Source organism: Schistocerca cancellata, chromosome 7 (assembly GCF_023864275.1).
Source record: "Schistocerca cancellata isolate TAMUIC-IGC-003103 chromosome 7, iqSchCanc2.1, whole genome shotgun sequence".
Classification (NCBI taxonomy): domain Eukaryota; kingdom Metazoa; phylum Arthropoda; class Insecta; order Orthoptera; family Acrididae; genus Schistocerca; species Schistocerca cancellata.
The window spans coordinates 226383279-226410464 of NC_064632.1; the positions used below are offsets into that span (position 1 = coordinate 226383279).

Here is a 27186-nt window from a genome sequence, read left to right on the forward strand (position 1 = left end):
TCTTTTACAATTCAGCTAGAATTTCAAATGTTGCCACTCACCTTATAGCGGAGATGCCGAGTCACAGTAGTTATGCCTATCTGCAACCCAGCATCTCCACTATATGGAGCGTGGCAACTTTCCTTCTCATAATGTTGTTACATTCCATCCTGGATTTTCAACTGTAATTTCAAATGCTTTACATGGACTGCAAACTGCGACTGGAAATTATTAATTTTTGGTTCAATAATTACTACTGCATGTTATCTCATGGAGAAAAATTCCGTCAACAGAAGTATGTAAACCAAGTTAGGAATCTTACAATAGTTGTGCCAAAGATCTGAAGTGCCAGCCTCTCTGAACTTCAAACTCAGTTAACACAAAAGATAATCAAGACAAATAAAATGTGTTGCTGTAAAGTCAGATATTACACTTTACAATAATAAACGCCCTTACAACAAAACAAGCACATTACCTTACTATAACACACCTAATAAACTGTGTGGATTTTGCAATGAATATTTCTTAATATGGTTTTCTGGCAAACCAACTATATCACTGTAGCCAGGATATCCAAACAAATGTAGAGGATAATAAAGTTAAGCTGAATTAATGCAACTTTTAGGTACTTGGTACATGTTATGAAAATGGAAGTATCTAAGATAGCAGAAAAAACCTCTTAAGGGGGATAACAGAACAGATGGGGAGTACACAACTTGCCATGTCCCAAGGCAACCAATTTTTTAACTATCACCAGAAGTGAGACATCATGTCACCACTATGGGCAAGATTCTTAAGGACAGATCACAGAGTGATAACACGTAAATTCTCCAACAAAGAAACAGTTCACCTGCAGTCTTCTGGGACAGATGTCTAAGAGAACTGTTATGAGCCAGGAGAGGGGAGGAGACAAATGTCCACCTTGCAACACAATAATGTCATGTCGACTAGTTTTGTGACAAATTTGGCTCAACTGTCCTACCACATCCACTATACACTGCTGCTTTAGAACCTTCAGACTTCTAGCTCTTTGAGCCTATGAAAACTTGATAAATTCAAGCAATCCCTTATTCATGATTGACAGAAGTGCATAATGAATGGTAGTGACTGCAGAAAAAGGACAGCCTGTATCTAAAATATTTTTCTATTTACTGTGTCACTGGATTTTTTGTATCTGTTTTGCTTTCCATGAAAATAAATGGGAGGCATTAATTTTGGAATAATCATCTTAGATGTGTTGTTGAAACTATTGCTCTGGTATTCACCTGCAGTGATTTAGGAAAATTATAAAATCTCCAATAAGGATGGATAGTGGTTACCAAAACCCAACTACTCTTGAATGACTCCAATATCTTAACCACTGTAGTACATCATTTCATCAATTTAATGTGGCCTTGCAGTCAGGCCTACAAATTAAGTAAATCACCAACTCTGGGCAGCCTCTACTATCGCTTGGTAAAGTAATAAACTCCTCAGTGATGAATTATTGACCTTAATGGGAAGTATATTTGAGGCCTGTGTTGCCTGCTCACATTCAGAGCCATATATTGTTGATAGATGAATGCTGTGTCTCAAACCAGGACTTTTAACCAGATTGTTGCCTTTTATAGTCAGTGTCCTACCAAAGCTTGGAAAGTAACTAGCCCTTTAATGGTTAAAATTTACTTTGCATATATTTGAAAAATATGACGAAAACTCTTCTGACATTACAAGCAAACGAAAATTTTATTTATACTGACCGATTTTGAAAATCGGTCTAGTGGGGCACACATGTTCCATGAACCTAGTTAGGTCACGTTTTCATACAAACTTATGATTTTCAAAGTTAAATTTATCAGGATGGCAAATGCAGGAAAACTATAACAATTGAGTACTACAAAATTTATTCTCATGACAATAAAAAACATGAAATATCAACCTAATTCTCAACATAAAATTTAAACATGGCTTTGACATATCACATACCAAAGTTTTCTAGAGACTATGACTTTTCTGGGGCATCTATACCCCACCAAATACAAATCATGTACAAGCCAGTTCCTCTACTGAGTAGTTTATTGGTATTTTAAAAAATGTGTATGATGTACAAGAAAACACAGTTCAGATATTCTTGAAATTAAGAAGATGGTGATTTGACGCAAATATGCGGACTGAAGTATCAAATGAAAATTTGTATCAGACCGGGATTCGCACAACTAAAAGGACTACTCTAACATCTCCCTCCTCAATCCAAATTCCCATTCATGCCTCAGCCCACATGGTATTCTAGCTAAACTCTAACAGCAGTTATGCAGAGTCATTGTGCCAGGGCAGACTAGTGGTTAGTGCATCTGTCTATTGAGCAAGAGCTCTGGCTTCAAATTCAGCCTTGGTACAAATTTTCATTCGACACTTCAGTCGGCATATATACATCATAGATGTTTGAGACTTGAGAAGGTTTCTGGGAAAATATAGTTTCATTTGATTCATTTGATTAAAGCATCTATGCCTCAGTTTCAGGCCAGCCAACACTTCAGCCTATGGCCTGAGGACAGTTTCTCCCATAATATACACGGCACAGTGTTCTGTTCTGCTTTGCTTTGGGGTGCAAAAAACAACCGGCATCATACATGCCCAAGTCAAAACTACAGAACATGAAGATAGAGGAGCTAGAAAACGACTATATATCAGTCCCAAGTGACAGACGACAGCTAAAAACAGGGATGTGGAGAAAGGGCGAATAAGACACCATACAGAAAAGAAGGCCTAAAATTAAATGGCTTTCCCCATGTTGCTTTGGGGATAAGAAGTAAAATGTTGTTGCCAGCCCGCGCGTCATTTGTTAACATGGCCAATAACTCAGACAGCAAACCCAACCAGAAACATAAATGGTAAAAAAGAATGGACATTCCATCAGGAAGTGTGACAGTTAAAACTAGGGTGCAAACTCTACAAAGTGGTGGGGTAGCACCAGTTATCAAATGATGATGGCTAAAAAGGCAGTGCCCAGTATGCAGCCTAGTTAAAATGACCTCCTCCCAGTGGGAGGGCCAAGAGGATGTTGTCCAAGCTGCTGGGAGAGGCTTAATAAGCCTGAGCTTATTCCCGTGAAGGGAGGACCATTTGCGATGCCAAAGGGACACTACTTCTTGACAGACAGCAACACAGAGATCATCAGAGGGAATATAGGAACTAGTGGGCTGAGGTACGACAACTGCAGCCTTGGCAGCAGCATCAGCAGCCTCGTTTCGTGGCAGACTGACATGACCAAAAACCCACATACACATAACAGTGGTTCCACCAAGACTGAGCAAGTGACAGTTTTCCTATACCCACTGCACTAAGGGATGTGTGGTGTCAGTGCACCTAGGCTTTGAAGGGCACTGACTGAGTGAGCAGAAGACACAATTGAAAAGGCTGTGTCACAGGATGTACTTCATGGCCTGATAGAGGGCAAAGAGCTCTGATGTAAGTAGTTAGCGGCATGCCGGAAGCCGATATCGAAAGACATGGGTGCCAATGACGAAGGCAACCCAACCCCACTAACAGTCCAAGAGAAATGAGTGTACAGAAAGGTACTATCGCGAAGTTCCATGGGAAGGTCACGAAATTGAATGAGATAGACCGAGGCTGAGGTAGTGTCCTTCGGAAGCAAATGAAGGCCAATGTTAACACGGGACTCTACACGAAGCCAAGGTGGTGAAGAGTTCACACCCACCAGGAAAGTTGCAGGGAGCGTGAAGTTAAGCTGCCAGAGCAAGAGCCAAAAGCGAAATCCAGAAGGTAACAGAAGAGGTACGCGTCCCATATCAGTGATCAAGGGAATCATTGAAGGAGGCGGCATAGGATGGGTAGTCATGCATGGCATACAAACGGCTGCATACATGCAGAGGAGAAAGTTACAGCAGTAGGACCGTGGTAGTTCAGCAGCTTCAGCATACAGTCTCTCAACTGGGCTAGTGTACAGTAGGACCGTGGTAGTTCAGCAGCTTCAGCATACAGTCTCTCAACTGGGCTAGTGTAAAAGGTGTCAGTGGGCAAACGGATACCACGATGGTGGATAGTGATGAGACAGCTTAAGAGGGATGGGCATGCAGACGCATAAACAAAGCACCCATAGTCTAGTTTCAAATGGACAAAGGACCGATACAAATGGGGAAGGGTGGTTCGAACGGCACCACAGGAAGTACCATTGAGGACATGTAGGACACTGAGGAACCACTTACAGTGGGCTGCAAGGTAAGACACATGGGAGGACCAAGAGTGTTTCCTGTCTAGCATGAGACCTAGGAATTTCGTAGTTTCAATGAACAGAAGGGCAACAGGCCCAAGATGTAAAGACGGTGGCAGAAACCATTTGTACCGCCAGACATTCTTACAGACAGTTTTACCAGTGGAAAAACTAAAGCCACTGTCGATGCTCCAGGAGCAGAGATGATCAAGACATCGCTGAAGACCCCGCTCAGTGAGACAGGTCTGTGGAAAATTGCAATATATGGCAAAATTGTCAACAAAAAGGTAGCCAGAGATGCCCGGCGGGAGACAGGCTATTATAGGATTAATTGTGATAGCAACGACGAAGCTCAGGACGGAACCCTGAGGCACACCATTTTCCTGGATAAAGGTGTCCGACAAGGCAGAACCCACACGTACCTTGGAAACTCCGTCTTTTAAAAATTCCTGAAGGAAACAGGGCAGGCAGCCACAGAATCAACACGTGTAAAGAGTATGGAGGATACCAGTTCTCCAGCAGGTGTCTTATGCCTTCTCCAAATCGAAAAACACTGCCACAGTCTGGGATTTCCACAGAAAACCCTTCAGGACATGGGTGGACAAAGTAACGAGATGGTCAAATGCAGAACACTGCCCTCAAAATCCACACTGTGCATTCGTTAGTAAATTGCGCAACTCGAGCCACCATACCGGCCGGGCAAACGTAGCTGTTGAGTGAGAAGGGGCGGTAACTAAGAAGGAAGGTTTTTGTCCTTACTGGGCTTAGGTATGGGTATGACGGTGGCTTCACTCCAAAATCCGGGAAATGTGCCCTCTGCCCACAAGCAGTTCTGTGTGTTTAGCAGAAAGTGCTTGCCGACATGAGAAAGATGCTGCAACATCTGAATGTGGACAGTGTCTGGCCCTGGGGTGGAGGATCGGGATGAACTAAGAGGATGATCTAGCTCCTCATAGTATAGGTGGCATTGCAGCACTCACAATTCTGAGAAGAGAAGTATCGCCCGAGCATCATCCGCTCACTTCCGATGGAGGAAGGTAGGGTGATAGTGGGAGAGCTCGAAACTTCCACATAATTGTGGCCAAAGGTGTTGGATATGTCATTAGGGTCCACGATAACACTGCTACTATCAGGCTGGAAACTGGCGAATGGATCTTGGTCCAGAGAGCCGTCGGAGGTTGACCCTCACGACAGAGGAAGGGGTGGAACTGTTAGAAGAACTAGTGAATGAAATCCAGCTAGCTTTTTTGCAATCCCGAAGAATGCGGCAACACTTTCCACACATCTGTTTATAATGAAATCAGGCGGGGAAAGAAAGGGCAAACTGCAACAGCTTGAAGATGGGTTGTCACGGAGATGGGTTGACTATGAATGTCATGTATGAGCAGCATGACGCCCCCATGAGATGGAATGCTGACCTCAGGGGAAAGGTCAAAACGAACTGGGAAGAAATTTAGAAGCTCAAACTGGTCGTGAGGGCACAATTTCGTTTCCTGAAGGCAGAGTACAAGGAGACGCTGCGATGCTAAAAGCAGCCATAGATCCTCTTTGTGGAATCGAAGGCCACGAACGTTCCATTGGAAGAAAGTCACAATAATGAAGAGATGTAGCGGTGTCACCTCGGCAGCTGCCAAGTGACAGCCTGTGAAGAGTTGCTACTACAGGGCACAGAAGGACGAGGATCTTGCTCCATTGGGTCCACAGAAGCATTGGCTTGCTTGAGCAGTCTGTCTGTGGAGTCCAATGCTGAAAAACTGTTTGTGGTGCACACCGGCGACATAGACGCCGGCCTGTGGTGACACCGTTTACGAGGATCTTCGAGTCACTGAAGGAGAAGACCGTTTGCCTTTGGTGGACTTCACGCCTTTCCAATCAGGGGAGACTTGGGTGTTGGTTGGCAGGAGGGATGTAGGAAGTCTTCACCAGAGTACTACTTCTGTACTGGCCTACCGGTTGTGTAGCTGGTGGCTTCACTCCTTCAGAAGAGAGTTTGATGGCTTGTTGCACAGATGGCTCTGGGTTGGCAATGCTACCTTGACACTGGGCAATTTCACAACCTCAGAGCTGAATTGGAGGTCACATGTCTGCATGGCCATGTCCTTCATGGAGCGAGGGGCAACAAGAACAGAATTATATGTGCCAGAAAGGAGAATGCAGGGTTTGCAATTAGCGAATAACTTGCAATCGACTAGGTAGGGCACTTTTTCGTTATCCCGGATCTATTTGACAGCCCGCTCATGAAGATACACAGGACAATCCGGAGAGGTGGTGGCATGGCCACTGTTGCAGTTGATATAGCGGGTAGGAGGCAGACAATCGCCCTCATGCGCATCCCCACCACAGGTTACACATTTGGCTGGGTGTTGACAAGATGATGATGATGATGATGATGATGATGTGTGGTTGAAATGACGACACTGGTAGCAGTGCATCAGGTTCAGAATGTACGGCCAGACATAGCCTGCTTTGATATTGGACAGAAACAACACTCTATCAAAGGTGAGAAAAAAAGTGCGGGTGGACACTAAGGAGGAATCTACCGGTTTCATTCCCCGGTGGATGGCAATGACATTCTGATCAGAGAAGTAAGACTGGATTTTGGCCTTGGGCAGACCGTCGAGCAGCCTACCATAAATAACACCACGGGAAGAACTCGACAGTTCTATAGGCCTTGACACAAACAGGGTAGCCGTGGAGAAGCGAGGCGGCAAGCAGTAGTTGTGCTCGAGAACCAGAAGTCATCTCCAAAAGCAAAGTGCCATTCCGTAAACGAGAGCAGGATTTCACAGGGCCGGCAACTGCATTAACACCTTTCGGAATAATAAATAGATTTACTGTGGTGAAGGACTGACCATCTTCAGTACATGAGACCACAAGGAACTGTGGTGCAGCAGGAAGGGTCTTTGAATAGCTAGCTTCATTATGTTTATATTTCATAGACGCTGAATGTGAAGATGGTTGACTCATTGGGAGGAAATCCCCACAATTGCCAGCGTCTTCGATGGCAAGCTCCTTCCAACTGAAGGCCCCCGTCACAAGGGGTTGCACCCACCTTAAGTGATCGTTCACACCTCATGTCACACCTCCCAAACACCTGACAGAGGGATCAATCGGCAATTTGGGAAGGTTGCAGTTCAGGCAATCACCCCTCCCTGGGCCTGGCATGTACCACGGGGTACGTGCAAACGCTACCTGTCGAACTGGGACTCGGAATTACATGTTACCCAGTCAGCCGTTACATGTCAGAAGCGTTTTGTCAGTCTTCAGGAGCGTACAGCAAGGAAGAAGAAAAGAGGAATCTCTAACCCCAAAGAGGAGAAATGAGAGGAGAAAGGAAAGAAAGAAAGGAAAAGGGAAAGGGGAAGACAGACGGTGGTGAGACTGTTCTTCCATCAGCGACAAACAATGCAGAATATTCCCAGTAATGCCCCACCAGACATGTTCCCAAGGGAGAGGGAAAAACAATAGCAAGAGGATAAGACATGCAGCGTGGAAGGGAAAAGATGCTGCCCCGTTGTAGCCAAGCAGAAACCCACCAAAGAGTGGAGAGCACAATGGGGGGATGGCAAAGAAGGATCTATTGCTTTCTCGTCAAAAACACTGATGTCAGCACGATGTAATTTTAGCCGATTTGAAAATAATGCTCTGGCCATTACGCTCACCTTAAAAAGTTACACAATTATGTATATGGACAATGATTGTTTTCCTAACAAACCACAAACAATTGCTGCCCTTGTTCAACACGAATGTGGGGACACCTACCAAAATGGCACATAAACTCCTGCACTGGACGTAGTTTTCAGAATAAACTTACGGTATCCAGCACCGTTTCTCCACACAACACGTTAACACTGATACTATTTCTAGACTCCAAGTGGAGCAATACTTGGACTTTGAGAATGCATATAAATTTTGTTTCCGCAACAACTGCGAATCTGAAGCAGAAATCGCACGAGTCTGCATCATTGCCCAATCAATCATCAAAGTGATATCGGAAGACGTGCAACACAGTTGGCCAACGGGTAAAAAACACCTGCAAAACCAAATTCTTGCCTTCTGGCATCGTTGCCACACATTATCAAAGTTAAATGTATTTGTCGCCCTATATGGGCAAATGGGGAAACGAGGATGGTCATCTCCCAATCCTACAACACAAGTTGTTAACACTGCTTCATTTGCATCTACATACACTCTCCATAAGCTACTGTACGAGGTGCATTCAAGTTCTAAGGCCTCCGATCTTTTTTTCTCCGGACTGGAAAGAGATAGAAACATGCACATTGTTTTAAAATGAGGCCGCGTTCATTGTCAATACATCCCAGAGATGGCAGCACCGTACGGCAGATGGAATTTTACCACCAGCGGCGAGAATGAGAACTGTTTTAAATACTTAAAATGGCGACGTTTTCCTTACTTGAACAGCGTACAATCATTTGTTTCCTGAATTTGCGTGGTGTGAAACCAATTGAAATTCATCGACAGTTGAAGGAGACATGTGGTGATGGAGTTATGGATGTGTCGAAAGTGCGTTCGTGGGTGCGACAGTTTAATGAAGGCAGAACATCGTGTGACAACAAACCGAAACAACCTCGGGCTCGCACAAGCCGGTCTGACGACATGATCGTGAAAGTGGAGAGAATTGTTTTGGGGGGATCGCCGAATGACTGTTGAACAGATCGCCTCCAGAGTTGGCATTTCTGTGGGTTCTGTGCACACAATCCTGCATGACGACCTGAAAATGCGAAAAGTGTCATCGAGGTGGGTGCCACGAATGCTGACGGACGACCACATGGCTGCCCGTGTGGCATGTTGCCAAGCAATGTTGACGCGCAACAACAGCATGAATGGGACTTTCTTTTCGTCGGTTGTGACAATGGATGAGACGTGGATGCCATTTTTCAATCCAGAAACAAAGCGCTAGTCAGCTCAATCGAAGCATACAGATTCACCGCCACCAAAAAAATTTCGGGTAACCGCCAGTGCTGAAAAAATGATGGCGTCCATGTTCTGGGACAGCGAGGGCGTAATCCTTACCCATTGCGTTCCAAAGGGCACTACGGTAACAGGTGCATCCTACGAAAATGTTTTGAGAACAAATTCCTTCCTGCACTGCAACAAAAACGTCTGGGAAGGGCTGCGTGTGTGCTGTTTCACCAAGACAATGCACCCGCACATCGAGCTAACGTTACGTAACAGTTTCTTCATGATAACTTTGAAGTGATTCCTCATGCTCCCTACTCACCTGACCTGGCTCCTAGTGACTTTCGGCTTTTTCCAACAATGAAAGACACTCTCCGTGGCCGCACATTCACCAGCCGTGCTGCTATTGCCTCAGCGATTTTCCAGTGGTCAAAACAGACTCCTAAAGAAGCCTTCGCCGCTGCCATGGAATCATGGCGTCAGCGTTGTGAAAAATGTGTACGTCTGCAGGGCGATTACGTTGAGAAGTAACTCAAGTTTCATCGATTTCGGGTGAGTAGTTAATTAGAAAAAAAATTGGAGGCCTTAGAACTTGAATGCACCTCGTATAGTATGTGGTAGATGCTACCACATACTACTAGTCAGTTCCTTTTCTGTTCTTCTTGCAAATAGAGCAAGAGAAAAGGACTATCTACAAGCCTCCATACAAACCCTTGTCTTCATGGTCCTTATGAGAAACATGTTGGTGGCAGTAGAATCATCCTGTAGTCAGCATCAAATGTCTCTTCTCTAAATTTTCGCAACAATGCCTTGTGGAAAGAGCATTATCTTGAGTTCATGAAGCATCTCCGTAATACTTGTGTGCCGGTCGAACTCACCAGTAACAAATGTAGCAGCACACCTCAGAATTGCTTCAATGTGTACCTTCAATCCAACACACTAGCAGTACTCAAGAATGGGTCACACTACAGTCTGATTAAAAATACTTGTCATAGTTGGCAATTCACACATTGTATCTGGTTTCCTCCATTCAAAGTGCTCAACACCATGCCCAAACATTTTGCTGTTGCCATAACAATTAATTCAAAGTAGTTCACTTCCAACTCCTTGTTCAGTTTTCTTCCTTTGTGTGTTTGGATCCTGAATCCTTGGTCTGATTTTTTTTCTTTCATATTTCGTAACATGATAACCACACCAAACCACTGTCAACCACTGTCCCCCCAACACACAAACACACGAAACGATGCAGATGAAAAAGTACACTCCTTTCATATACAGCATTGATCAAACACTACTGGATCCTTCCACACAAGATCCAATTTGCCATACATCAGCTTACATCGAGTAAGCTCTGCACGACATTGCATGAAACCGAATTTGTGAAGACTGTTTATCACTGCGACTGGGACACTAGTCCAACAACATTTTACAGTGCACTGGCATAGCGTAGCAGTTAGCATATAAACCTGATGTATTGAAAATCGAAGTTTTAAATCTCGTCAAATGTAGCTAATTTTTTTGTTTTTCTAAGTCTAAACAAAATACTATCATTTTTATTCAATTAACTGTTTTTTTTTTAAATTCTAATACGTTGCCATGTTATTTTTATCATCTAATTTACTATTTTATTTGTTCTTATTTCTCCGTTATTTGTTTTCATTTGGAATCTGCTTATGTCCTCCATAATCTGCAACCAGGTGCCAACCAGGACTGCTCATTGGTTGGTAATGGGGCATCCCGTGTAGTTAGTGTGAGGACAGTTTCGGGTAACCAATGACAGCGAGAAATTAGTTTGCTTTTACCACTAAAACTGAAATTTTGCTATGTAAGATGGCTATGCACAAACACATTATGAAATTTTTGTCTTGAGTTTGCTCATAGAGGTTAGTCTTAAATGTCATGAACAAAGCGATCATAATTGTAGTTCTTCCGCAGATTGTTAGTCACCATTTTCTCATGTGCATTGCACAATGTGAGGTTTTGCTTAGGTTAGGACACAAGTTAAATTAGTGTTACAAAACTAGTTAGCTGCCACAGTTCAGTCACTCATCACTTAAAATCATCTGTCGACCCAGCATCTCGATTTCTGTCATATGAAGTTTTGGCTGCTTCCAAAATTGTTCCATGTTACACATTAATAGCATTTGTGAAGTGGCCTGCTATATTTGTGTGTCACCTATAACCGAGTGGTATCTGGCAGCAGATGCGGCAACACTGTAGCAAGAAGGGAGAGAAGTCAACTATCAAGTAATTTTGATTGGACTAAAGCGTTCTATATGCTGTCTCCTTTATAGGTGAGCTACATTTTCCCCAAAATAATTCTCTCAATAAACTTAAGTCTAGCATTCACCTTCCCTACTACCAGTCTGACGTGTTCGTTACATTTCATATAGCTTTGTGATGTTAACACCTAGATATTTCATATATGTAACTGTTTTAGGGAAGCAGCCTACTCACGCCTTATAAAATTCACATCAGTCTTTCCATTGTGTGCCAGCCAGTCCGCTGTAACTAGCTCTGACATCATAAATGTTGCACAATACTTTAAAAATCAAGTAAATAACCTGAAACGTTTCTAGCATGTCAGGAGTAATACTAAATCAATGTGTGTTGAATATCAGTTCAGTTCAATAACTTTAACCATTTTCGAAATTTGGACGTTTTTCTATAAACATCATTGGCGCAACAGTAAAGAGCTAGTAACTTAAAAAAAAATTCTATTTAGATTCCTTTTTCATAATAATTTAGTAGAAACAGTATTCTGGATCTCTCAAATTAAAATTTTAGTTGAAATTCATGATTTTCTGGTTTTTGTCTTAAAAATTAAGGAAGCAAGATAGATTAAGTAGGCGAATAAATAAAGCTAGGATGTTTAAATTTAAGTATACGGGAGATCCACTATAATCATAAAGAAGTGAGAAGTTTCAACTGAATAACTATAAAACTATAGCGATAGTGTATCTCCAAAGGGCAAGTTCGGAGCTCATCTACTGCGTGTAGTGTAATTAAATTAATTCTCTTGCCCAAAATATTTGACTTAGTCATGTCAGACTTTTATTATGATTACTTACCTGTGTGCTGATTGCACATTTAAATTGAGAGCTTCATCGGCCATCAGCAAAGGAAGCAATGATTTAGTCAATAACTTAAAGTAGTGCATTACTAGCCCAGTGGCTAGTCGGCAGAGCAAATTTGATCAGGCGTTCCCTTAGCCATCCGCACCGTGGCTTTATATATAAGAACGCTGCGCGAGAGAAAAAGGCCCCAGCTCTCTCCAGACGCTCATTAGCGCACCACCTGTGCCGGGAGTCGCGTCGCGTCAGTATCATTGCTATAAACAGCCTCTGATGCCGTAATAAGTTACTCGGGATACGCGTAACCATGAAATCGTTTTCGAGTGAAGTGTTAATTCTGGGATGACTTTAATGATCTATCTTCAGTTTGCGTATGTCGTATTTTCACGTGCCGCCGCGAGACAGACATTCTACCATTATTTAGCGTGGCGTTTGATGAACATTATCATCAAATTATGGCGAGCATTCACTTAAACATTTAGTTTGAACAATTACAGTTGCATCAGCGCATTAGACTCTAAACTGCTCTGGTAGTTTGACTTTGTGAATTCTTTTTGGTCTGTGACTTTCAGAATATAGTTAACATTTTAGAGGAAATAGTTTTTGATTATGAATCCCAGACAATCTCTTAATTCCTCAGAGCTATAAGCTGTAGCTATAAATGTATTTCTCAGATGAAGTGGCCACTAGGAATTCTAATTACAGGCTTCACGTTTTCCTAATCACTTTCTGGTTGCCAATACTGTAGTTAGAGAGCCAGTGTGGAGAACGGCAAACAACAGCATTACATAAATAATACAGGAACATTTTTATAAACAATCATTCCACCCGCCACCCCACACTGTGTCAAGCAGCTCACTACTAATACTGTATTTGAACATTACAGGATTGTTTTCCCTACTCATTGACATTAACATTAAGTTAAGAACACATAGTCACCATCTCCGTCTGATGTGTCAACAGTCTCTGAGAATGAGATCCAAACAAACCACTCCTCACATCTCCTTGCCTCTCGTCAGCGGCTGCTAGGCTAGTGGCAAGAAGTGGTGGCATCACTGACTGCAAGCTGAGGGAAGTGGTAGGAAGGGGAGAACCAGTAAGAATGAGAGTAGGGAAGCAGTGCATGTACTCAGATGCTTCCAGCCACTGACGATGCATGAAGTCTTGGTCAACAAACTGTTTCATCTACCGAGACTTTTTTCCAGTGTTTTTTTTCAAATTTCCCTTACACATTTGAAATTTCCCGATTTCCAGAACTTGTGGTAACCCTGATTTAAAAAAAAACAAGCTTTAACAACTAGTTAGACAACCAACACATTGAAACATTTTAGGCCTGACCTTATCAACAGTGTTACTATAGAGACATGGACTAGTAACCATGATGATACACAGATCATTACTACAGTCAATCATCAACCAAGAAGGCAAGGTGAGTGTTTATGCTACAAAAAGCAGATAAATAATTGTTAGCATCCCACTTAGACAAAGGATGGACATTATTTAGTTCCAGTATGATTGGCACAGAGAAATTTTGGGCAAAGTTTAAAGTGACTGTAAATCACACACTGTAGACGTATCAAATAAGTGGATTAAGAATGGAAAATACCCTCTGTGGTTTTATAGTCAAATTCGTAAAATGTTGAGGAAACAGAGATTGTTGCACTCTCAGATCAAAAAAGAATGCATAAATGTCGACAGGCAAGAGTTAGTCTAAATTCATGTGTCTGTAATAAGATCAATGTACGAAGCATAGAACAACTTCCATGTCACCTTGGTGGAAGATCTTTCCGAGAACTCAAGAAAATTCTAGTCATATGAAAAACCTCTAGGCAGATTGAAGACTTCTATCCAGTCACCCGTCGTCAAATCTGGTGCGGCAATAAAAGACAGCAAAAGGAAATCCGAAATTTTTAATTTCACACTCAAGAAATCATTCATGCAGGAGGATCATAGAAACATACTGTCGTCTGACTGTCGCACTTTGAGGGCACAGAAATGGGCATCCCTAGTGCACAGAAACAGAAATAGTTAAAAACAAATTAAGTCGGATTCAAATGGAATCCCAGTTCAGTTTTACAGGGAGTACTCTGCAGCACTGGTCCCTTATTTAGCTTGCATTTACTGCTAATCTCTCACCCAGTGCAAGATGGTCTGTGAACAGGTATTCTGGAAAGGCACTGATAAGAATACTGAGCATATGCTCGCAACTTTCCAACAGCATCAGGATAATCAAGAAGCTTCAGTATATAAATACTTCCTGTGGCCTCCAGCAATGAAACCATGGTCCAGGCTCCATCTTGACTTTGCAGGCCCATTTCTGGGATCACACTGGCTCATACTAGCAAATGCAGGGAGTAAATTTCCTGATGTTTCTCAACACATTAGACAATGATGGCCAAAACCATCCAAGTTCTGACAACGACTTGCCACTGAAGACCTTGATAGATCTATTGTGACTGGCAACAGTCTACTTCATCCCGATATCCTGACAGTTTTGTAAATCTAAGACATTCAACTTGCGCTAACAGCCCCATTCCATCCGGCATCCAGTAGAAGGAGGAGACATTTCATTCACACTTTCAAATAACAAATGATGAAATTATTACAGACCATAACATTGACAGTGTGCTCACACTCTTCTTGGCATCATACTGTTGTTCTCTGCAGGCTGGGGCCAACCCAGCAGAGAGGCTGCATGGCCAACCTCAGCCCTTACAGCCTGCTATTGTGAAATCCCATAGTCTCCGAATTAGTCTCTCCCAAGTCCACGCCGCTATCACTATAGGATTCATGAGAAGGTGTGGACAATGCTTCTTTTCAAGGGGCAAGCACTGCCGGGCCTCAGCATATCACCCATCTTCTCAGTACAGTTATGGTGTAGATCCAGCTGTGGGACCACAAACAGACCCATAAAAAAATCAAACAACTGTACCCATGCAGGGTCTCTGATGTTTCAAATTGTGACTCCGCCATGGTTTTTGTTACACATTCCCCATGGCCCATGTTCGAGCTCTACCAACCGCGATGGCTGCAGCATTGCCCACACAAACAGGAGTCCGACAGTCACCAGGATACCAGTGTCCACAAAAGAGCTCTCACTGCTGCTGGCACTCCCTTGCCCGTGGGCACTGACACTCTGTGATTTCAAGTCAATCAACCCTTTCTTTCCCAAGGAGAGTGAGGGGAGTGATGCTGCTTAAGAACATTTAGTCCTCCTGCATTACAGGACAGTGAGTCAGGTGAGCGAAGGGCAGCCCTTTACGTGCCACAGTATCGTAAAGCAAAAACAAACAGTTCTGAAGACTGAGAAGAACAGTTTGTCATATGGAACTGACAGCCACCACCAAGATCTGAGGTGTACACCTTGCCAACAGGCAGCATCCTCGTCACCTTAAGAAGGTGTGGCTATCACAGCCTTACTCGCGACCGCAACGTCACATGGCCGTAAGTACCGTATTTACTCGAATCTAAGCCGCACTCGAATCTAAGCCGCACCTGAAAAATGAGACTCGAAATAAAGGAAAAAAATATTTCCCAAATCTAAGCCGCACCTGAAATTTGAGACTCGAAATTCAAGGGGAGAGAAAAGTTGAGAAAAGTTTTAGGCCGCACCTCCAAATCGAAACAAAGTTGGTCCATTGTAATATGAGACACAATTTAGGTCGAATGAAAGACGATACAGCTACAGTAGTTTGGTTCGAGTCGTAAGCTTAGCAGTTAAGCTTTACCAGGTAGCCATTGCTATGCGTCAGGCGCTCAGTCCGTATTTATACGGGTACCCTTCCTTTTACACGTGCTTCGTCTGGTTTGAATCGATTGCTTGTTTTGCTTTGATCTGATAAGTGCCGTTTTTTTTGTTATAGGTGTTTACGTCACTCCAAGCTGAAAATGCATTACTGTACTGTGTCATGCATTGTTTGGCGCATTCTGATAGTGTGTGTGTACGGCCTGTCGCTGCTCGCGGCATGACTTGCTTTTGTTCGCACTACCGCCGCTTTTTTTAAAAAAAAAAAAAAAAAAAAAAAAAGAAGAGAGAGAGAGAGAGAGAGGAATCGTCTCATTAGCGAAACAATGGCAAGAGACTGCTATTTGTTGTTACTTACACTGCTGCTTTATTTGATAATGATCACCAAGAACCAAATAATAGACTGCGTATCATAGAACATGTTCTGAACGAGAGTTGGGCGAAAATTTTTCTCCGTTTGAAAATCTTTGCGGCCGCTTCCTTATTACATCAAATTCTGCACAGAAATTAGTTATCTTACATTTAAAATCTAGTCAGTTGCCGTGATTCATTTCTGACTATATCACTGTTAGGCATAATAATAATATGAATATAAACATGACACGATACGTATATTCTTCCGCGTTTGCTGTTGTCTCACTCTAGTTTCGTAGTTTATTAGGCAGACAGGATTTAAATGAGATAGCAGAAAACACGAAAGAATACATGGCAAAATGTTTATATTCGTATTATTCTTATGGTGAAGAGAATATTGCATGTGATTCACATTTCATCAGGTTCCTATTAGCAACCATCTCTTCTCACAGGCAGGAAAAAACTCTGAACATAGAGTTGGCCCTATTCACAAACATCCCTAACAGTCTTGCCATTCGGATTTTCGTAGTACATTGAAATTCTGCTACATTCGAAGATGAACAAAACGGAATTTGTATTTATTTCGTTGGATAATGTATGAAAATGCAGTGGTCGAAACTCTGGGCGAAGAAAAAAAAAAGGTTTTGGCGCCAGTATTTATCTTTGTGCCCACAAAGCATGCTTTTGTAGCGCTACATATATTCGACGGCAGAAGTTAGTTGTGGCGGCACCTACCAACATTTTTCAGAACTTCCGCTTGCTTTGCACTCGATTCTAAGCCGCAGGCGGTTTTTTGATTACAGGAACCGGAAAAAAAGTGCGGCTTAGATTCGAGTAAATACGGTAATGCAGATTGTACCCTTCTGTCGCAACTGCATTTAGGGCCCGACACAGCTACAACTGACTCAGTTAAAGCCGACAGACCATCATGGATCATTGTCTGCAGAGCCCTCACGTGTGGCGTGTGGCCAGCAGTCAACCAAGAGCAATGCTCTGTGAACTTTGGCTCATTGACTAAGACCTAATATTCAGCAGTCTTAGAATTTTCTGCTGTTGCAAATTCTGGCAGCTGTCAAAACCATGGTCCTTCTGGACACAGAGCTTACTGGTAGGTTCACAGTTTTAGTGTTTCACTAAGAACCTACAATATTCTGACCTGACAGTGATTGTACAGGTATAAACAGTCTGACATTCAGACTTGGCCCAGAAGTCTTCCTGTGTTCAGTGACTTTATTAACTGCTACTACTGCGATTGACTGAGAAATGTGTTTAAATGATACTGTTATTGAAGTGTTTATGGTTAATTGTCTACCTGGGGGCTTGTTCTTGCCTACTGAGCCCAGAGAGAGAGAGAGAGAGAGAGAGAGAGAGAGAGAGAGAGTGACCCGTCTCAATTCAGTGTGTTTAAAATTAGGGTTTCATAATTTCTGTTAGTTACTCCATGCAAATTTTCAAATGTCAATTCTAAGGGCCCAGGTTCGATTCCCGGCTGGGCCGGAGATTTTCTCTGCTCAGGGACTGGGTGTTGTCCTGTCCTAATCACCATCATTTCATCCCCATTGATGTGCAAGTCACCGACGTGGAGTTAAATCTAAAGACTTGCACTAGGCGAACGGTCTACCTGACGGGAGGCTCTAGTCACACAATATTATTATTATTGACTTTTTTTTTCTCAGACTTAAGTCTGGTTAAAAATGGAATGTGACGCGGACCTCGGTCAAGCATGACTTCCTTGTAACTGTATGGTATATGTTATATTGCATTTAGGAACTTTCGGGTAATTGAACATGTATCAATAATTACAGATTTTTGTAGTTGTATATATATGTTTGGATGTAGCTGTATTGCATTGATGTACTGGTGAATATTGTGAGGTATGACTCCTGTAGTTGATAGTATAATTGGGATAATGTCGACTTTATCCTGATGCCACATGTCCTTGACTTCCTCAGCCAGTTGGATGTATTTTTCAATTTTTTCTCCTATTTTCTTCTGTATATTTGTTGTGTTGGGTATGGATATTTCTATTAGTTGTGTTAATTTCTTCTTTTTATTGGTGAGTATGATGTCAGGTTTGTTATGTGGTGGTGTTTTATCTGTTATAATCGTTCTGTTCCAGTATAATTTGTATTCATCATTCTCCAGTATATTTTGTGGTGTGTACTTGTATGTGGGAACGTGTTGTTTTATTAGTTTATGTTTTATGGCAAGTTGTTGATGTATTATTTTTGCTACATTGTCATGTCTTCTGGGGTATTCTGTATTTGCTAGTATTGTACAACCACTTGTGATGTGATCTACTGTTTCTATTTGTTGTTTGCAAAGTCTGCATTTATCTGTTGTGGTATTGGGATCTTTAATAATATGCTTGCTGTAATATCTGGTGTTTATTGTTTGATCCTGTATTGCGATCATGAATCCTTCCGTCTCACTGTATATATTGCCGTTTCTTAGCCATGTGTTGGATGCGTCTTGATCTATGTGTGGCTGTGTTAGATGATACGGGTGCTTGCCGTGTAGTGTTTTCTTTTTCCAATTTACTTTCTTTGTATCTGTTGATGTTATGTGATCTAAAGGGTTGTAGAAGTGGTTATGAAATTGCAATGGTGTAGCTGATGTATTTATATGAGTGATTGCTTTGTGTATTTTGCTAGTTTCTGCTCGTTCTAGAAAGAATTTTCTTAAATTGTCTACCTGTCCATAATGTAGGTTTTTTATATCTATAAATCCCCTTCCACCTTCCTTTCTGCTTAATGTGAATCTTTCTGTTGCTGAATGTATGTGATGTATTCTATATTTGTGGCATTGTGATCGTGTAAGTGTATTGAGTGCTTCTAGGTCTGTGTCACTCCATTTCACTACTCCAAATGAGTAGGTCAATACTGGTATAGCATAAGTATTTATAGCTTTTGTCTTGTTTCTTGCTGTCAATTCTGTTTTCAGTATTTTTGTTAGTCTTTGTCTATATTTTTCTTTTAGTTCTTCTTTAATATTTGTATTATCTATTCCTATTTTTTGTCTGTATCCTAGGTATTTATAGGCATCTGTTTTTTCCATCGCTTCTATGCAGTCGCTGTGGTTATCCAATATGTAATCTTCTTGTTTAGTGTGTTTGCCCTTGACTATGCTATTTTTCTTACATTTGTCTGTTCCAAAAGCCATATTTATATCATTGCTGAATACTTCTGTTATCTTTAGTAATTGGTTGAGTTGTTGATTTGTTGCTGCCAGTAGTTTTAGATCATCCATGTATAGCAAATGTGTGATTTTGTGTGGGTATGTTCCAGTAATATTGTATCCATAATTCGTATTATTTAGGATGTTGGATAGTGGGTTCAGAGCAAGACAGAACCAGAAAGGACTTAATGAGTCTCCTTGGTATATTCCACGCTTAATCTGTATTGGCTGTGATGTGATGTTATCAGAATTTGTTTGGATATTAAGTGTGGTTTTCCAGTTTTTCATTACTGTGTTTAGAAACTGTATCAATTTAGGATCTACTTTGTATATTTCCAAAATCTGTAGTAACCATGAGTGGGGTACACTATCAAAGGCTTTTTGGTAATCAATGTATGCGTAGTGTAGGGACCTTTGTTTAGTTTTCGCTTGATATGTCACCTTTGTATCTATTATCAGTTGCTCTTTACATCCTCGTGCTCCTTTGCAGCAGCCTTTTTGTTCTTCATTTATAATTTTGTTCTGTGTTGTATGTGTCATTAATTTCTGTGTGATGACTGAAGTTAATATTTTGTATATTGTTGGTAGGCATGTTATGGGGCGATATTTAGCTGGGTTTGCTGTGTCTGCTTGATCTTTAGGTTTCAGATAGGTTATTCCATGTGCAAGTGTATCAGGGAATGTGTATGGGTCTGCAATGTAACTGTTAAATAATTTAGTTAGATGTGAATGTGTTGAGGTGAACTACTTTAGCCAGAAATTTGCTATTTTATCATTTCCAGGGGCTTTCCAATTGTGTGTAGAATTAATTGCTCGGGTGACTTCATGTTGCAAAATTATCACTTCAGGCATTTGTGGAATCATCTTGTATGTGTCTGTTTCTGCTTGTATCCACCGTGCATGCCTGTTATGTTGTACCGAGTTTGACCATATGCTGCTCCAGAAGTGTTCCATGTCTGTTATGTTTGGTGGATTGTCTATTTTAATGTGTGTGTTATCCATTGTTTGGTAAAATCTCTTTTGGTTTGTGTTGAATGTTTGGTTTTGTTTCCTTCTATTTTCACTTTTTTTGTATCTTCTAAGTCGTTTGGCCAATGCTTGCAATTTCTGCTTTTTTTCATCTAATTGCTCTATTGCTTCTTGTTGTGAGATTTTACCTAACCTTTTTCGTTTTTTGTCTGATATTTCATTTCTTATAAATTGTGTTAGCTGTCCGATATCTTTTCTCAGTTTTTCTAGTCTGATCTGTAACCTGTGTTGCCATGCTGGTTTTGTGCGTTTCTTCTGTGTGTTGGTTTGTTCTGATCTCTGCCTAGTGTGTATATTTAGTGTAGTGAGTGCTCCTATATAAACCAGTAGTTGTAACTCTTCCATAGTTGTGTTTTCATTTATTTTGTTGTGTATGATTGTGTTGATAGTTTTTATTGTTGTTTCGACTTGTGGGTTATTTGGCGGTCTATGCAGGAATGGTCTCATGTCTGTATTTGTGTCTTTGTATTCTATATATGTCAGCTGAAATTTCTCTTCTATATCTAACACATGTGTCTCTTCGTGTTCTATTTGTGCTTGTTCTGGTGGCTGTCTTAAGATTTCGTTTTCCTCTGATTGTTTAATTGATGCGTGTTGTTCTTTGTTTGTTTGCTCTGGGATGTTTGAGTCCATTACTGTATTTTCTTCTTCTTCTGATTGCACATTATTTTGTTCTAGTATTTGATGTACTTGTTGTTTGATGTTTTCTAATTCTGACTGGGGTATCCTGTTATTTTTGATTATTGCACGGATCTGATCAGCTAGTCATTGTTCTGTTAAAAATTTTAATTCTGGGTATCTGGTAATAAATGTTGTGTATACCTGTGATCTGTATCCAGTTGTGTTGGTTCCTAGGTTTGTTGCTTGGTAATAACAGAACATGAGGTGTCTATTAACTTCATCTGACCATCTCATCCTCTGTCTTTGTTTTCCTTCTAGGGTGGTTGCAGGAAGCATATCCTGCAAAACACCTCTATTTGGATTTAAATCATTTTCCAGTTGGCTAGCAGTGTCGTTACCATTGTGGGCAGGCATAGGGTTCAAGCGTCGTCCCCGTCCATGACGGTGCTTGTCCGAGGCTTCTTTAGTTCTGTCCTGAACCAAGTAATCACACTAAAAGGGGGGTTAGCCCTTCTAGTGGTTTGTTCTTTTCGTCGCCTTTTACGACTGGCAGAACATACCTGAGGCCTATTCTTTTCCCGGGCCTCCACGGGGGTTATTATTATTATTATTATTATTATTATTATTATTATTATTATTATTATTTATTCAAATTTAATTTCTTAAGTGAGCCACTAGTTCTAGTAGTAACTTTGCTTTCACTTCCTACAACACAGCGTGTATGTGAGAAATACCACAGCATTCTTAGGCTTTGTGCTGAACTGACTGCGACAATCAGTCCAAATCAGGAAGGGGAATCCATACTATCTCCTCCAACTTAATGAAGAACTTCAGAACTCACTAAATTTTGGTTTATTGCCTGCTTTATTCTAATTGTTTAACGATGTTTATTCTAATTCTAAATAGCTGACAGATTTGTTAATGCAGGACTCAAAGCAATACATACCTTTGGTATTGGTGGTGGAACCCATTCTCGTGCAATATATTTCTTCTGCTCATATTTTGCACGAACAAAAGCTTCCAGTGAAGAATCTGTCTGTGGTCGCCTGAAGTTATCAGGTAGATTGGCCTCATAAACAGCTCTCGCACGACTGTTGCCCATTTGTTGTAGGCTCTGTAAGAAAAAATTGTGAAAAAGTCACAGGAGTAAAACTGTACATACACCATCATATAAAAATATCAAAGTCTATAAGTAATTCTATATTTATCTTTTTTATAAACACTAAGAACATAGGTGCCATAGGGGAATATGTGGCAGAGCTGAAGATCCTTGCCAGACATCTAGTGCACCGGCTAAGATATCTGAGGACCTAAGCTCTGCACGAGAGCACCACAAAATTTGTAAGTCAACTTTTCACTTACGTGCGAAAGTGTTGCGCACTATAAACAGCATATTCAAAGGAATAAGAAGATATGTTTGTCCAAATAGTTAAATGAGTAAATCTCCAACTATTTAAACAAACACACTCCCATGTATAAAACAGCTTGAAACACCTCATTACTTTACAAATGAGGATGTGTCAAGTATTTGACATTAAGCAGAGAATGGAGAAAAATTACAGGAACAGTCTGAAATTATGCTTGAAGTTTGTTGGAAGTTTTTAAGTGCTCAGAATGTGTACCCGTGGTCTAGGGGTAGCGTCTGATTCATAATCAAAACGTCTTCGGTCCCGGGTTCGATCCCCGCCACTGCCTAAATTTTGATAAATAATCAGCATTGGTGGCCGAAGACTTCCGGCATAAGAAGTCACCCTCACTCTGCCAACGGCCTTGTCAAAGAGGGCGGAGGAGCAGATAGAGGTTCAGGGCACTCTCGTCCTAGGGGTGGGAAATTTCCCCTAAAGGCGGAAGAATCAGCAATGATCAATGACATGAGGATGCAGAAGGCAATGGAAACCACTGCATTAAAAACAAGTAATGTGTATCCACAGGACATGTGGCCTGTAATTGAAGAAGTGTCATGATGATCTCCCCATTGGCAAAAGATTCTGGAATAGTCCCCCCATTCGGATCTCCGGGAGAGGACTGCCAAGGGGGAGGTTACCATGAGAAAAAGATTGAATAATCTATGAAAGGATAACGTTCTACGAGTCGGGGCGTGGAATGTCAGAACCTTGAACGTGGTAGGGAAACTAGAAAATCTGGAAAGGGAAATGCAAAGGCTCAATATAGATATAGTAGGGGTCAGTGAAGTGAAGTGGAAGGGAGACAAGGATTTCTGGTCAGATGAGTATCGGGTAATATCAACAGCAGCAGAAAATGGTATAACAGGTGTAGGATTCGTTATGAATAGGAAGGTAGGGCAGAGGGTGTGTTACTGTGAACAGTTCAGTGACCAGGTTGTTCTAATCAGAATCGACAGCAGACCAACACCGACAACGATAGTTCAGGTATACATGCCGACGTCGCAAGCTGAAGATTAACAGATAGAGAAAGTGTATGAGGATATTGAAAGGGTAATGCAATATGTAAAGGGGGACGAAAATCTAATAGTCATGGGCGACTGGAATGCAGTTGTAGGGGAAGGAGTAGGAGAAAAGGTTACAGGAGAATATGGACTTGGGACAAGGAATGAAAAAGGAGAAAGACTAATTGAGTTCTGTAACAAGTTTCAGCTAGTAATAGCGAATACCCTGTTCAAGAATCACAGGAGGAGGAGGTATACTTGGAAAAGGCCAGGAGATATGGGATGATTTCAATTAGATTACATCATGGTCAGACAGAGATTCCGAAATCAGATACTGGATTGTAAGGCGTAACCAGGAGCAGATACAGACTCAGATCACAATATAGTAGTGATGAAGAGTAGGCTGAAGTTCAAGACATTAGTCAGGAAGAATCAATACGCAAAGAAGTGGGATACGGAAGTACTAAGGAATGACGAGAAACGTTTGACGTTCTCTAACGCTATAGATACAGCAATAAGGAATAGCGCAGTAGGCAGTACAGTTGAAGAGGAATGGACATCTCAAAAAAGGGCCATCACAGAAGTTGGGAAGGAAAACATAGGTACAACGAAGCTAACTGCGAAGAAACCATGGGTAACAGAAAAAAATACTTTAGTTGATCGATGAAAGAAGAAAGTGAAAAACGGTTCAGGAATACAGAAATATAAGTCACTGAGGAATGAAATAAATAGGAAGTGCAGGGAAGCTAAGACGAAACGCCTGCATGAAAAATGTGAAGAAATGATTGTCAGGACTGACTCGGCATATAGGAAATCAGAACAACCTCCAGTAAAATTAAATGCGAGGGTGGTAACATTGAGAGTGCAGCTGTTCAATGCAGAGGAGAGAGCGGATAGGTGGAAAGGGTACATTGAAGACCTCTATGAGGAGAAGTTTTGTCTGATGTGATAGAAGAAGAAACAGGAGTCGATTTATAAGAGAAGGGGGATCCAGTATTAGGATCAGAATTTAAGAGAGCTTTGGAGAACTTAAGGCCTAATAAGGGATAAGGGGTAGATAACATTCCATCAGAATTTCTAAAATCATTGGGGTAAGTGGCAACAAAACGACAATTCACGTTGGTGTGTAGAATGTATGAGTCTTGCGATATACCATCTAACCTTCGGAAAAGCATCATCCACACAATTCCGAAGACTGCAAGAGCTGATAAGTGCGAGAATTAACGCACAATCAGCTTAACAGCTTATGCATCAAGGTTACTTACAAAAGTAGTATACAGAACGGAAAAGAAAACTGAGGATGCGTTAGATAACGATCAATTTCGCCTTTAGGAAAAGAAGTGGCACCAGAGAGGCAATTCTGATGTTGCGGTTAATAATGGAAGAAAGAGTAAACGAAACTCAAGACCCTTTCATAGAATTTGTCGACCTAGAAAAAGTGTTTGGCAATGTAAAATGGTTCAAGGTGTTTGTAATTCTGAGAAAAATAGGGGTAAGCAACAGGGTGAGACAGGTAATATACAATATGTACAAGAGCTAAGAGGCACAAATAAGAGTGGATGACCAAGAACTAAGTACTCGGATTAAAAAGGGTGTAAGACAGAGATATAGTCTCTCTCCTCTACTGTTCAATCTGCACATCGAAGAAGAAATGATGGAAATAAAAGAAAGGTTCAGGAGTGGAATTAAAATCCGTGTGAAAGAATATCAATGATACGATTCGCTGATGACATTGCTATCTTGGGCGAAAGTGAAGAAGAGTTACATGGTCTTCTGAATGGAATGAAGTCTAATTAGTATAGAATATGGATTGAGAGTAAATCGAAGAAAGTAATGAGAAGTAGCAGAAATAAGAACAGCGAGAAAAGCTGGTCGCTGTGGCCGAGCGGTTCTAGGCGCTTCAGTCCGGAACCGCGCTGCTGCTACGGTCGCAGGTTTGAATCCTGCCTCGGGCATGGATGTGTGTGATGTCCTTAGGTTAGTTAGGTTTAAGTAGTTCTAAGTTCTAGGGGAGTGATGACCTCAGAAGTTAAGTCCCATAGTGCTCAGAGCCATTTGAACCATTTGATCAGCGAAAAACTTGACACCAGGATTGATGGTCACGAAGTAAATGAAGTTAAGGAGTTCGACTACTTAGGCAGGAAAATAACCAGTGATGGACGGAGCAGAGAGCACATCAAAACGGGTTCAGCATTAGCCCAGAACTGCCAAGAATGGAGCAGCGTCCTTGTAAGCGCACAGCAATGCTCCAGAGTGTGCGCACGTGTGTGTCAATAATAATAGCAACGAGAAATGCTGTTCAAACAGAGCGCGCATTTCCTTTGATGTTCCGACACTGCACTGAACTTTTCATTGTTGTGCAGAGCGGCGCGGTTTGACGTCCACACCGGCAGCGCTGCGCCGAACCTTCTGGGCTTTGCGCAGATGCCCTACCCCACACACCTGATGCTCATTGCCTTTTATTGCATTGTTTGTCTGGGACACTTATCAATGCTCAGTTGACTTCGCAGCTAGTATGTTCTCTGAGGTGTAATGCAGAACTGATGATAATTGAATTTAGGGAGACAGTGAAAGAGAATTACTGTAACAAGAAAATATTCTCCGCGTAAAACGGTAAGGGAACGTATAACCCTCGGAAAAAGAAGTGGGAGATGGCGACCACCAGCGTCCCCCTCCAACAAGGCCCTGCATTGGGGCTATCTCGACTTGTGCTCCTGAAGGGTTAACACTAGGAAAGTATGAAATTGAACACGACTTCATACTGTCATTCGCCGGTCCCTCCGAAGCACTGTTTGTGTCCAAAGGTAGTTCATCATTTATGTCCAAGCAGGTTTAACTCTACTGAGTGAGACAGTTTGATTCTATCAGTTGAGAAAAATGTTTAACATGTTGGCCAGATGCCTAAGAACCTTGTAGGGGCCTGAATAGGGAGGTTGAAGGGTCGACTGGACAGTGTCATCATGCACCATGATGTATCCACAATGCACTAAGTCACTGCGCACGAACGCTAGTGGGAGCCTATGTGCACCCGGCCCTGGAATGCAGATGATCGAAATGTGAGAGCAAATATGCTCGACCAGCTCAGGAAGGGCCTCTCAAGGTGGTAGAGGGGTTTCTTCAATGAATTCACACGAACGAATTCTCCACAAAGGAGATTGCATACAAATCACTTGTGTGACCAGTCCTAGAATATTGCTCAAGTGCGTGCGACACGTACCAGATTGGACAAAGAGGGGATATTGAACATATACAGACAAGGACAGCACGACTGATCACAGGCTTGTTTGGTTCATGGGGAGTGTCACATAGATACTGAAGGAACTCAACTGGAAGACTCTTGATAGACACAAAGTATCCCAAGGAAGTCTATTAACAAAGTTTCAAGAACCAGTTTTAAATTACTACTCTAGGAATATAATTGAATCCCCTACGTATCGCACACAAAGGGATTGTGAGATTAAGGTTAGAACAATTACTGCAAGCACAGAGGCATTCAAACATTCTTTCCGTGCTCTTTACGTGAATGGCACGGGAAGAAACCCCAATAATTGATACAGTGGGACGTACTCTCTGGGACACACTTAGCGATGGTTATCACAGTACAGAGAAAGATGTAAACGCAGAAGTATGCATTTGTGTTTCAGTTCAGTATGGTCTGCAATTCAAAACT

General features: G+C 41.7%; 1 protein-coding gene across 2 annotated transcripts in view; it reads right to left on the reverse strand.

The window, feature by feature from the left end:
* Positions 1-27186, reverse strand: part of LOC126092618 (stromal membrane-associated protein 1) — a 179252-nt gene that overhangs the window by 111067 nt on the left and 40999 nt on the right. For both annotated transcript variants that reach the window (XM_049908333.1, XM_049908332.1), the window contains exon 3: positions 22056-22223. In XM_049908333.1, coding sequence (XP_049764290.1) covers positions 22056-22223 — 168 coding nt within the window. The remainder of the gene's footprint in view (positions 1-22055; positions 22224-27186) is intronic.